General features: G+C 36.6%; 1 protein-coding gene across 2 annotated transcripts in view; it reads left to right on the top strand.

Moving 5' to 3' along the window:
• Positions 1-11,721, top strand: part of LOC5567303 (phospholipase B1, membrane-associated) — a 63,523-nt gene extending 51,802 nt beyond the window's left edge. For both annotated transcript variants that reach the window (XM_021851776.1, XM_021851775.1), the window contains exons 3-7: positions 1,799-1,977; positions 2,034-2,476; positions 2,618-2,735; positions 2,806-2,879; positions 11,413-11,721. In XM_021851776.1, the coding sequence (XP_021707468.1) occupies positions 1,799-1,977; positions 2,034-2,476; positions 2,618-2,735; positions 2,806-2,879; positions 11,413-11,548 (950 nt within the window). In that variant the 3' untranslated portion in view covers positions 11,549-11,721. The remainder of the gene's footprint in view (positions 1-1,798; positions 1,978-2,033; positions 2,477-2,617; positions 2,736-2,805; positions 2,880-11,412) is intronic.
• Positions 11,722-13,334: the final 1,613 nt, after the last annotated feature.

The following is a 13,334-nucleotide window of genomic DNA, read 5'->3' as shown; positions in this document are numbered from 1 at the left end:
ATTCTATTTAACGCTATTTCAAAAAGTTCCAACACTGTGACAAATTTTGAGGTAGCTACAAACTGTTCAAATGCACGCTTAATGCGTTTCTGTACATGAAGCCTTATTCACTAGAATAACCAACTGCGAAACAAATATTTAATGCTTACTAGCGCCACTAGTGCCAAGAGGAAAAAAAATCTACCATACCGAATATGAATAGTGCTTTACTTACGTAAGAACTTTTCCGTGTACGCCATTTTCCTACTTTGCAACTTCTACGCCATTTTTCTAAGTGAATAGCAAAATTGTAAATTTCATAGTTAAACTAATGACACACCTGAGCTACTGAACAATTTTGCTAAAGATACCATTTTCCTAAAAGTTTATTATTCTGATATATTCGTAAAATAAGGGCCCAGATAGCCGTAGCGGTAAACGCGCAGCTATTCAGCATGACCATGCTGAGGGTCATGTGTTCGAATCCCACTGGTCGAGGATCTTTTCGTAAAGGAAATTTTCTCGATTCCCAGGGCATAAGAGTATCTTCGTACCTGCCACACGATATACACATGCAAAAATGGTCAATCGGCAAAGAAAGCTCTCAGTTAATAACTGTGGAAGTGCTCATAAGAACACTAATCTGAGAAGCAGGCTTTGTCCCAGTTGGGACGTAACGCCAGAAAGAAGAAGATATTCGTAAAATGAAGGTTTTATACCCACCAGTGCTACCTGGTGACAACATTTTGAATTGCATGGCATGAATGGCCTTGGCTTACTGAACAAGTTTGTCGAAGACGTCATCTTACTAAGTAGCCAGGATTCTCAGATATCAGGAAAAATGTTTTTGATAAAATCTCACTGATTGTTCGTAGGCACGCGGCACGCGTAGACATCTTAGATAGCTGAAAGAAATGTAGAGTTGTGAAAGAGAATGTGGGGTCGTGACGGACTTTGGTTTCAGGTTGGCTGACGGCGCTTCAGAATCGTTCTGTGGCGTAGTTGGTTAACGCGCCCAGTCTAGCGTATTGGGAATCGTGGGATCGAAGCCCACCAAAACGATTTCATTATTTTTTACAATTTTCATATCTCAATTTGTTCGAATTGACTTTTGTGTCTACGAACTTCCGGTTTTTTTTTTCAAATCACCGTCGGCTGGTTTAAGCCGCAATAGACATGACAACCCTAGTTGCGAAAAATTGTGATGCTTACTAGCGCCGCCTGGTGGAAGAATTACGCTCTTCAATGACCACCGCATGTTAGCATTTTGTCTACTGAACAATTTTGCTAAACCTTATAATACTTCATTTTGACGACTCAAAAAAAACGATCGTTCATCTGAATTTCGGACGTAAAAAAGTGGTCGTTGAAAGAGGTTGGAGAAAAGTAGGTTTAACTCAAAAATCCACATGGTAAGTAAATGAAAAATCGAATTTAGTATAATACAATTTAATTATCTTGTATCCTTTGACAGGTACGCTAGTCGAGTCTAGTACACGACACTGAAGACACTGAAGTTGAGGTCGAAATACGCGTATCTGTCAAAGGATGCACACTCTAGTGGAATTAAATGGTATAGTACTAAATTCATTTACTTATAGGTATTCCAGTAAACAGGATTCATTATCACATGCATAACTGATTTATGAGCTGAAAACTAATTTACAGCAATTTTATCAAAACAGTGTTCTCTTTTATTCAGTGTTCGATTTTATATAGCCTTCAGGCCTAAAATGATTTTTGGGTCGTTTTATCTGTAAATTAGCGTTTTGTCAATATTTCTTCTACGAACTTATGTGGATTTTATTCTCTTTTCTAGGAGATGTCAACGTGATTGCCGCAATCGGAGATTCGGTAATCACGGCCAGTGGGGCCTCGGCCACTAGTTTTTTAGAGCTATACACCGAGAACCGAGGCCTGTCCTGGTGCATCGGTGGTCAGTGGAACTGGCGTAACGCCACAACGCTTCCTAACATTTTAAAAGTTTATAATCCTAAGGTAAATACTAAATTATGGTTAAAATGACATAAATCATCTTATTTTTCTGTTTGTAGTTAGTAGGTTATTCATACCGCGACTCGTACAGTTTCCACTGGGACTCGCAGTTCAACAATGCAGAAATCGGTGCCATCTCCAAAGAGCTTCCTCACATGGCGCGTCAAATGGTGACGCGAATCAAGTCCGATCGGCGGGTCAACTTCAAAAAAGATTGGAAAATTCTCACCTTGACCATCGGCGGAAACGACATCTGCGCCTATGTGTGCACGATGAAGAATCCGGAGTCGTTGCCGATGAAACATCGCCGGAACCTGTTGGCGACTCTGCGCTATCTGAGGGACAACTTGCCGCGAACGTTTGTCAATATTGTTTCCATGCCGGACGTGGAAAAAGTTGCATCACTCGCTGGCAAGCCAGCCATCTGTTGGATACTGCACCACGGCGAGTGTCCCTGCTGGGTTGGACCCATTCACAATTCTACGGAATCTTCTAGATCCAGGTATGGAGAGGAGGGTGTCACGAAATTTCACTTGGTCAAGTTAAGCTCCCAAGTTTACTGACAAAGTAAAATTATGAGACACCCTATTAAGGAGCTGTTGGGGACATGAACCATTTTTAATTTATTGATCAATAAAAACAGGTGGGCTCGCATTCAAAAACAGTACAAAAAGGTCGAAGAGGAAGTGCCGCTAATGGACGAGTTTCGCGGACTCGATGAATTTGCTGTGGTTCATCAGCCGTGGACAAAGAGGCTTTCCGTAAGTCGATTTCGCCATTGTATCGGTAACGATTGAACTCACTGAATGGAGATTATTTGTTTCGTTCCAGCTAAATGATGATAAAGGAGTGGATTTCACTCTGCTTTCCTACGATTGTTTCCATATGAGCCAGAAGGGCCATGCGTAAGTTTCTCTGAATTATGAACCCATATCAATATTACCCTCAGTATGTTTAAAAAATACGTTGTATGTGCCTTGGGGTTATATTGATTCCAATTTTAAATTACAGTAGCTCTACGCCATTGAATCGGATTTTCGATTCGTATGTTGTTTTAGAGAGGAAATGCAATTCAGTTAAACTAATTTATAGGGAAAACGACCCCTTAGTGGAGGTAGCTCCAATAGTGGAAGTTGCGTGTTATGGCTTATTTCGCTATAATAAATGATAATGTGATATTGTTGTATGATGTATGATGCTAAATACGAGCGATCGAATAATATATAGGAAATTTTACCATGTAGCTAATTAAAACAATTATTTTTCTTAAACATGTTGCTTCAGTGCGCCTATAGTGGTGCATCAGTACCCAAAATGGAGGGTTTCATAAGAATTCAATAGATTGCGCCATTACAAGAACGAAGCTTAAACACAGCTCCGACACAAGAAAAGTGTTCTTATTGTTTGTCAAAGGTTTTTTTTTATTCAAATACTTAATTATACGACCAGTGGATAGAAACAAAATTGTATCACATTATTATCAAGAATTATCACTAATAACCATTTTTGTTTCATGTTTTTAGAGGCACTTCGAGTTGATGGAGGAATTTATAGCATAATTTAAACAAAATCTGCTACAATAACAAAGACTGTTTCAATTTAAAATATAATTAGAACGTACAAAAAAAAAAAACTGACAGCAATATGAGCGGTTTTATTGATGTAAAAAAATAACAAATTTTCTAATGGTTGAGTTATGGAAAATAACAAAACAAGTTATATTTTACCGATCAGTGAATTACAGCAGAATTATATAACATTTTATCAAGATTTGTTATAAATAACACATTTTGTTTCGATTTTGTGTAAAGCACATTGAGTTGATCAGACACGAATGCCATGACAAATGCTAAAGTGCCTTACATAAAACAAAATTATAACTTTGAGTTGATGGAGGAAATTATAACATCATCAAAATCAAAATCAGTTATGAAAACAAAGGCTGTTTCAAATTTGTATCAGTTTCAAACATAATTATAACACAGTTTGTATCGAAAAATTGTCTTGTTCATATGCGCTTTTATTCATTTAAATATACAGCGTAACAAAAATGACACTTTTGAGTGTCTCAAGGATCAAATTATGTGTCTCTAGTAGATTTCGGGTTGCTGTATGAAGCCATTCTCAGAAATATTCCAGCATGTCACAATTTTTAGCTACAGGTCGCCAAAGTTCTATACAATACTGTTTTCATCGATGTTTACATAAAATTTAAAGTATGATTTATCAAACTTTTTTGAGATCTAATACACCAAACTTGCAATATATGACTTGAACTTAAATCGATTTTTCCAATATGCTTGCAGTCTCTATACGAAATTCTTCGTTTCTCTTATATGAAAAAAAAAACTTTTCGAAACCACCAAAAAATAACTTTTGAACATGGAAAGTATTATGAACTTTGTTGATAATAATTGTTATACACAAAAAGTTTGAATTCTGTGGCAAATTAAGCGAATCAACTGCCATACAAACTGACAAACTTGCATGCAAATTGGTTGAAATATTCAAATATCTCAATATTCAATATCTCAAAAACTAGACGTGCTATGACATTTGGATTCAGCAACCCTTATTTTAATAAATAGCGGTATTTTGGTGCTTGAGACAAAAACGTATTCCGCAGTGATATAGTAACACATTTTGTTATCATATAGTTGTGGAATATATAAAAATGAGTTATATTTTTGTTTGGTTTGTTAAATAATGAGTTACATTTTCGATTAAATTGTAATATATTTTATTTCAATTAAGTTCAGTGTAGAAGAAATTGTGTTATGATTTTTGATATATGAACAACTAACCAGCCAGAATTATAACACAATTTGTTAACTGAGCACTAGCTGAGCAAAAAAATCTGTTACATCTCTGTTGTAATTTATCGATTTGGTAATTGTGATTTCCACACGTTTCAAAAAAAAGTTTAAATCTTTCGATTGCCGCTTGAAAATAATTTGTGATTTTGAGGTGAATTAGGTGTTGGACATATTATAGCTGTTTTACTTTGGATACTCCACTGTTAGTACATTTGCCCTAATGAAAATCCAAAATAGGTTGCTTTATCGCAGGGAGGAATTGTTGTAGAACAAAGTCCAAAAAGCGAAATTCAGAAAATAAGAACGCCTATGCTTCGGAAACAGTTGTGTGTAAAATTATTTATTTTTCAGTGAAAATTTGTAATAAGAAAATAGCTACAACAAAACACATTGATAAACTGGGAAATTCATCGCATGATGGCATGGAAGCAGTAGCGCAACCAGGATTTGGCTATAGGGGGGGTTTTGTGAATTTCAAAATACTCTTTGAAAACATATTTTCTGACAAAAAATCGAATTGATGAATTTAAGTAAGTTTTTTTTGCATAGTAAAATAAATTAGGCAATTGCAATACATGCGCGTGATGCTATTCAACCGTTATATTTTGAAATTTTTCAACAATATAAATGACTTCGATTATTAAGTGCAGCAATTTGCAATACAAATCATTGCCCCTATTGTTGTAGAAGGTGAAAAGTTAATCAAGATTGCAAAACTAAACTGCCAGAAGAAGACGAATTGTCACATCTAGAAAATCGAGTAAAAAAGTCAAAAATGAGTTCTGCTTTCATTATGAATATTTTATTTGCAAATGTGTGATAACACCCTAAAATTTTCAACGCTACAATTAAATTTTGTTTTTGGAAGACTTAGTACATAATACGATTGTTTTACTAGTTAAGTGGGACGCCAATGCATTCATATTTTTAATGGACAAATCCAAAAATTTTAAATTAACACCCTATGTATTTTTTTACGATTTACTTAAAACATAGAATGCAATTATTGATTCATTCCTACAAAATCACAACATTGTTGAAATTCCTATTGGTGGCGAATGATTCAACTGGGAGCTAAATTCAATAGCATTCGCAGATTTGTTTTTCTCTCTAATCTTTAAAAATCAAGGAATTCATATGCTCTGGAGATCGCAAACTTTGGCAAAATGCTGAGGCAACTGTAAGAATTTTGATATTTAAGATACTGCATCAATGAAAAGATTCCAATATATCTGAAGGTTGTTCAAACTGCTGACTCAACGCTTTCAGTTTGATTAAAAAAGGCCTGAGTTTTTTGTTATTCATTAGCTTTTTATAGCAGTAATTACCAGATAATTTTATTTTTATCAAACTCCATGAAGAGTTTAAGAAAAAAAACAACAACTTTGAAGAATAAATCTGTAAAAACTACTGACATTAACAGTGTTCATACGAACCAAAATAAGTTACTGCTCTGTAGTTGTATGATGTGTAGTGTTGAATTTCAAAAATATACTTGGAAACCTTATAATTTTTCGGCTCTGGGGGGGGGGTTTTGACCCCCAAAACCCCCCCTTGGTTGCGCCACTGCATGGAAGTATAAATAAAAAGCGCTTGAAAGTTACAAATATTTCAAATAATCATATTTCTCAACATGTTCAACGTCTAGAAAAACAGTGTTTTCTCAAAATTTGTTCTACCGGAATATATTCGTAGATGTATATTCAGCCATTCCATGAAAAACCGATCTAGTGGGTCGCCAAAATCTGTGAAAATTCGCTATTTTGTTCCTTATCAGAAATAAGGATATACGTGTTTTGTTTTTTTATTAGGGTGACCATTTCCATAATCGGGTGACCAAAAAAATCACGATTTTGCAAATTTTTTATTAAAAAAATTATAACTTTTGAACCGTTCGAACGATTTTCAATATTTTTGGAAGAAATGAAAGCTTAAAATTTTGACTTTTCAGGAAAAATATAAAATTTCACAAAAAATGTTTTTACATGAAAAAAATCAATAATTTCCGTTTTTTTCGTGTTTTGTAGGCCTTAGGACCAAAGGGGGCTATTGCTGTTCTCATTTTTTTCTTGAAAATTCAGAAAATTTTACGTTTATTGTGAAATTTTCAGCGCTGTATGTTTTTTAGTTTTTGAGATATATATTTTGACAATAAAATGTCAGTCATTTTTCATCGGCACACACTGTAGGTCTCAGCGCATTAGATTTTTTATTTAAATAAAATCATAACTTTTGAACAGCTCAACCGATTTCCAATCTGTTTTTATGGAATGAAAGCTTAAGATTTCAACTTGTCAGACAATATTTAAAAAATCTGCAACTTTTGGAGGAAACCCCGGGAATAATTTCTGGAGACTATCACCGAAGGAGTTCTTGGGGGACATCTCCGGAAGAATTATTGAAATCAGAGGGGGAAACCTACGGAGACATTCCTGAGAAAATCCCCTGAAGAATTCCTGGAATTAAGTAGTTCTTGGGGGATATCCCCGGAAGAATTCCTGGCGGAAATTCTCTGAGCAATTTCTGGAGGAAATCTCATATGAAATATCTGGAGGAAATTCCCGGAGAAATTCCTAGAGGAAATTTCAGAGAAATTCCTGTAGAAATCCACATAAATTCCTGTAGAAAATATTCAGATGAGTGTATGAAAAAATCCAGGAGAATTCCCGATAAAAATCTGGACGGAACCCTCGCAGGAATTCCTTTTGGAAATCCTCTGCTAAATTTCAGAAGAAAATTCCCGAAGGAATTCAAAGGAGAAAATCTTCGGAAGGATTCTTGGAAATAATCTCCGGAGGAATTTCTGTTAATAATCTCCGGTAGAATTCCCGGTGGAAATCTCCAAGGAAACTCCTGGATGAAATCCTTGAAGGGAATCCTTGAAATCTCCGGAGAAACATCTGGTGCAAATCCCCAGAGGAAATCTCAGGATGAATTCTATGAAAAAAATCTCTGAAGGAGTTTCTTAATGAAATTCCTGGGAGAATTTCTGGATGAAATCCCCATGGAAGTTGCTTTTGGAAATCCCCTGAGAAATCCCTGGAGGAAACCCCAGCAGGAGTTTTTGGGGGAAATCTCCGGAGGAATCACTTAGTAGTGTTGAATCCGTTGAATCTGTTACTTGCTCCTTTGTGGGCGAGTGATGAAATCCGGATCAACTGTGACTGGTTCACGTTGCTTGGAAGAAAAACAAACTAAGTGTGCGGGAGAAAAATCAAAACGCGTCAGTAGTGTTGGATCCGTTGAATCTGTTGCATGGAGGGAGCAACAGAATCAGGATCGTGCCCGGATCGCCTAGTAGTTGCACTATCAGTATCGGTCATCCGTGCATATGCTCACGTATTCATTTCAAATTATATCTTAACGAATCTTTTCCTATATCCAAACTCCCAGTGTTTTCTTGTGGAAGTGCAGAGGACTACCCGGCTTCCAGAAAGCAAGTAACACATCAGCATTTCCATCCCATCTTCAAATTGACCATAGTTGCTTTTGGAAATCCCCTGATACATTCCTGGAGAAAATTCCAGGAGGAGTTTTTGGGAAAATCTCCGGAGGAATCACTTTTGGAAATCCCCTTGAGAATTTCATGTAGGAATTCTCGGAGCTAATCCCCGAAGCAATTTGTGAAGGAAAGCCCCGGAGAAATTTATGCAAAAAAGTCCCGGAATAATTACTGGGCGAAATAGAAAACATCTGCGAAGGAGTTCAAGAACTCTCTACTATCTCTGAAAGAATCTTTGAAATTTCCGGAGAAATCCCTGGAGGAAATTCCTTTAACAAATCCCTGGAGAAATTTCTGGAGGAAATCCTCGGATGAGTTCTCTGAAAAAAATCACTGGATGATTTATTTTTATGAAGTCCCCGGAAGAAATCTCCGGAAGAATTTCTAGACGAAATCTGTGGAAGAATTTCTGGGCGAAATTCCCAAAAAAATAAAGATGAAATCTCCTGAAGAATTCCTAGTGAAAATCCCCTGAGTAATCCTTGGGAATAATCTCCGGGGAAATCATTTAGATTCCCCAAGAAATTCCTAGAGGACATCTCGGAGAAAATCTCCGGAGAAATTCCTAGTGCAAATTTCAAGAAATCCTCTGAGAAATCGCAGGAGAAAATCCCAGGAGGAAATTCATGAGAGGAAATCCTCTGAGGGATTCTTAGGAATAATCTCCGGAGGAATTTCTGTAGACAACCCCCAGAGGAATTCTCCAGAAAAATTCCTGCCCATAATTCCCGAAGGAATTCCTGAAGAAAAACCCCGGAGTAGTTCTTGGAGGATATCTCCGGATGAATCTTTGGAGGAATCTCTTCAGGAAATCTGGTGCAAATCTCCAGAGAAATTTTTGGAGGAAATCTCCTGGAGGAACTCTGGAGAAATTGCTGAAGGAACTCCAGAAGAATTGCTGGAGTAACTGTGGAGGAATTCAAAGGGGGAAATTCAGAAAAAAAAGCTTGGTACTCCATTTACTCAATGCCTACTTTTGTCGAATGTTACAAATATGCAGTTATATGCATCATCAGAATCTTGATGTAGGAATATCTGGGGCAATGTGCACCCAGGGGCAAAATGACTTTTTGGGGAATTGTATGGATGTTCTGGAAAAATTGAGAGTTTTCGTGGTGTTTTTTTTTTTTGTTAAATCGTATGTTGGGAATCCTTTTCATCAGTCGTTGTTGAAAAATTGTTTCCAATTACTTCGCAAATAGCCTAAAATAGCACTGTGGATTGCTTTGCCTCAAGGGCGCATATTAAAAAATGACAAATGCCAAATTTATGTGGTTCATCAAGTGATATATTTATGATATCGCCATCATGCGGTGAAATCGCAACTTACCAATGTGTTATGTAAGTAAGCAATTGCCATTTTCCTGTTGTATATCTCACTAAAACATGTCAGATGTTATATTGCCCATAGGGGGGTTTAGAAAATCGTTTTAGCTCCACACCTCTCATTCTGTTCTACACACTAAAAAATCTTAGATTTATTCGTAACGTAATTTTAGCCTCAATCATGCAAAGCCATTTCTCATGTATTGTTCAATTATCAAACCTATAAACACATCTATTATATACAACATTGTTACCAAAATCCTTAATATTGAACGCGAAACGTCTTATCTCGAAAAATGTTGTAAGCAAAACGGCTTGGTTTACATGATTTTCACGCTGAAAATTCAATCATAAATAATGCACATGACATGACAAGCCGGCGATCCATCCATGTGAATTATTTTTGACAGAATATTCAGATTAGAATCATGTAAACTGAGCATTATTGTTTGCAATTTCACTTTCAAGATGCAAGAAAGCATGCAATATTGGCAAATGTTGGATGTAAGATCATGAAATGTTTCAGTTTCACTCAAAATTGCAAGCATTTTCGAATGCAATGAGACAGATTACATTAATTATCGTTGCAACTCCTGTTACATGATTATCATAAAAAATTACGTGCCATTTAAATTTGAGATTTTTTGCTGTGTATATCAAATTGTGAGTCTGCTCCCAAAATTTAAGCTTATTTAAATAAAAATTAAGACTGCACAAACCCATGCAGAAAGTTTGTATGGGAATTACTATGGAAAAAGTAAGCAATTCATTCAAACGGTCAAAGTGTTTGCCCATGTGTTCTTGATGGTTAGAACTACGCTGATACTGTTAGATACATTTGTCAGCTACGACTTTTCCGAAGACCGTTTTCAAATCGCTCGCCTCAGTAGTTAGTTATTGATTTTTGTATGGGTTGAAAATCTTTGGCTGGATATATGCAAGTAAAACATAGTAGCCTTGATTTGTGTGTGCTATCTTTCGGTGAACCAATGTTGCCTGTTTAGAGGATGAATGAGCACTTTTGAATAATTACCGATTGGATATAAATCAATAACTTATCACTGAGACGTCTGATTTGAAAACGGTTTTCAGCAAAGTTGTGACCGATTGAAAGAATTGCTTACTTTTCCCATAGTAATTTCCTTGCAAGCTTTGAACAGCTTGTGTTGTCTCAGTTTTCATCCAAATGAGCTGAAAATTGAGAGGACACCAAGAATTTGATCTAGAATCGAATGAGCGGTGTGGAGTAAAACGTTTTTTAATCCACCTTACTGCCCATATTCGCATAACAGTCCCATGTATATAGGAAATCACATAGAACATGGGACTGTTATGTGAATATGGGTGGTATATGGTACTGTTCCTGAAACATAAATGCCCAATGTGTAAAAATATCGCTATTTTTAGATATTTTGAACCTCCGTCGCACCATCTCTCTTTGATTTTTTTTTCCATAATTGGTGTTTTCTCCAAAAAAAAAGGTGACAAAATGAAAATTCGTTCATATTTTACAAAGTAATTATGATTTAAATTTAGGTCAATATTAACCCAAGGCACATACGACGAACAATTGTCAAAAAAAAAACTCTACAAATTAAGTAGTAGCTTCTCGCTGAAAGAAACCAAAGTGTGAAAAAAAAAAACAAATAATTCTTTTCGTTCAATAACAAAAACAACTTCAATTCTTCATATTGACACAAGAACACAGACAAATGGTTAAAGTACACATTTCATCAATGCAAAAAAAAATCGTTCAAATACCGTTGAAATGATACCGCGCCTATTTCGTTGCAGTCGGGCAGCCGCAGCTCTGTGGAACAACATGCTCGAGCCACCCGGCAAGAAACGATTAAATTGGGACCCCCCTTACGTCAACTTCCGATGCCCTTCGCAGCAAAACCCATATTTCTACACCTACGACAACAGCTAGCAGCAACGAACCAAATTACGTTATACAAAGTGCAAACAGCTAACATAAAAAGAAAAATGTTATTCATTCATCCATTGGCAAAGTGATAATTATGCAATGGCAGAGGATCGATAAATAGCGCTGAATAATAACAACGATAATAAAGATGATACCGGTGGTATGCCAACCAGACAGCACGCGTGTGACAGTTATTTTACCGAATCAGCCCTCAGCTGAGTGTCCCCTCCGAGCAAGGGAGATTGATGGAAATGCTCCTACTTGACATTCGCAATGCATATCATTTAAAATTTCACTTTATTTACGTAATGTCAATTCATATTACTCTCCTTGAAGCACCTGTAGGCATATGCACGCACATCGTCCCTCAAGTTATTCGTTTGTAGCGGCTCGCACAGTGGGAGGTTTCGTCATTTTGACGCTTCTATTGAATAGCGCTTGATTGTGCTTCTAAACGGTATCTTCTAGAATGTTTTTCAAAAGGGAAATGCGCTTCATTTGATGTATTCAGCATTTCGATCAATCCCCCTAAGAGTGAGAAAGGAAATTAATTTTTAGAGCTTTTCAATATACAAAAACAAACTTAAGATTCTATGTTCCTAGCTTCATTGTTTTTGAAGATATAATATATGTCCTAAAAATAATCCCTTAAAAATCTTTTTCTTCCATATTTTACATTTTCCGAATGTTCCACGAACTTTAAGATATCGTCAATAAACACAACTTCGCAGAAAATATCCGCTACGTTTTGAGACACAGACGAAATCTCCTACTGTGCAGCGGTGGTGGTCGCATGCAGTGACCTACTAACTACAGCCTTTGATGGTGTCCATGAATGAATGTGCAAATAGTACGGGCTCTATGGTTGGCGGCGGGGCTTCGCTTCTCTCTGTTTATAGTCTCTCTCTAGGGCGAGGCGCATTGCCAAGGCATAAATCATCACTCTGTAGCGATGCGCAAATGCGTCTGCCAAGGGTGAATCAGCCATTCAGTCAGCATGCACTTTGCGATCAAATTTGCAACCTGAACAACAACAGCAGCAATCAGCGAAAGGCATGTCCGTCAACATTTCCCTTGGAGAGATGGAGGCGCAGCCCTTATTGTACACATATTGCCCTTTGAAGATTGAATAATTGGTCGTTTTCACGCCTCGGCTGTGTCTCTTCGCTTTGCAGTTATCGATGCGCGATTGTTGGCAGAAGTAATGGAAACGGTACATAAAATTGAGTTGTGTATGTGAAGAATGATGTAAAGAGAGATGTTTTCACCTTGGAAAAGAAATATTTGATACATTAATTGCGAGTTTGGAAACGGCTTACTTTACAAGGTACCGTAAAATGGTGCGTTAAGAGATGAACAAAGTTAAATAACAGTTGAACCATTTGAACATTTACAATATCAGTTTTGTTTTTCAAATTCTATTTTATTTTCACTAATGTCATTAAAACGAGTGATCGATACTATCATAGTCATCATAATGATTTATTTTTTGAATTATATATAGATTTTTTGCACTTCTAGCAAAGCTGGAAACTTTCACCTAACCCGGCTATCTGGGGAGCATATGGGGTTTAGGCTCTGTGGTTCTCACTTAACGGTCTATTACAGTCTATTACTCAACGGTCTACAGCGGATGCACGTCTCGAGTACGGTAACAGAGAAAAAAGGGGAAAACAACTCTGTACCACGCCACTTTCCTTTGGCTTGGGCTACAAGTCCGTTGTCCTCCTGGAACTACCTGTTGGTATTGCCTCAGGAGTTGACCTGTTCATATTTTAAAAAAATGTCT

This window comes from Aedes aegypti, chromosome 3 (assembly GCF_002204515.2).
Source record: "Aedes aegypti strain LVP_AGWG chromosome 3, AaegL5.0 Primary Assembly, whole genome shotgun sequence".
Lineage (NCBI taxonomy): Eukaryota > Metazoa > Arthropoda > Insecta > Diptera > Culicidae > Aedes > Aedes aegypti.
The sequence above is the reverse complement of the archived record's forward strand: the minus strand, read 5'-3'. Positions and strand labels throughout refer to the sequence as shown.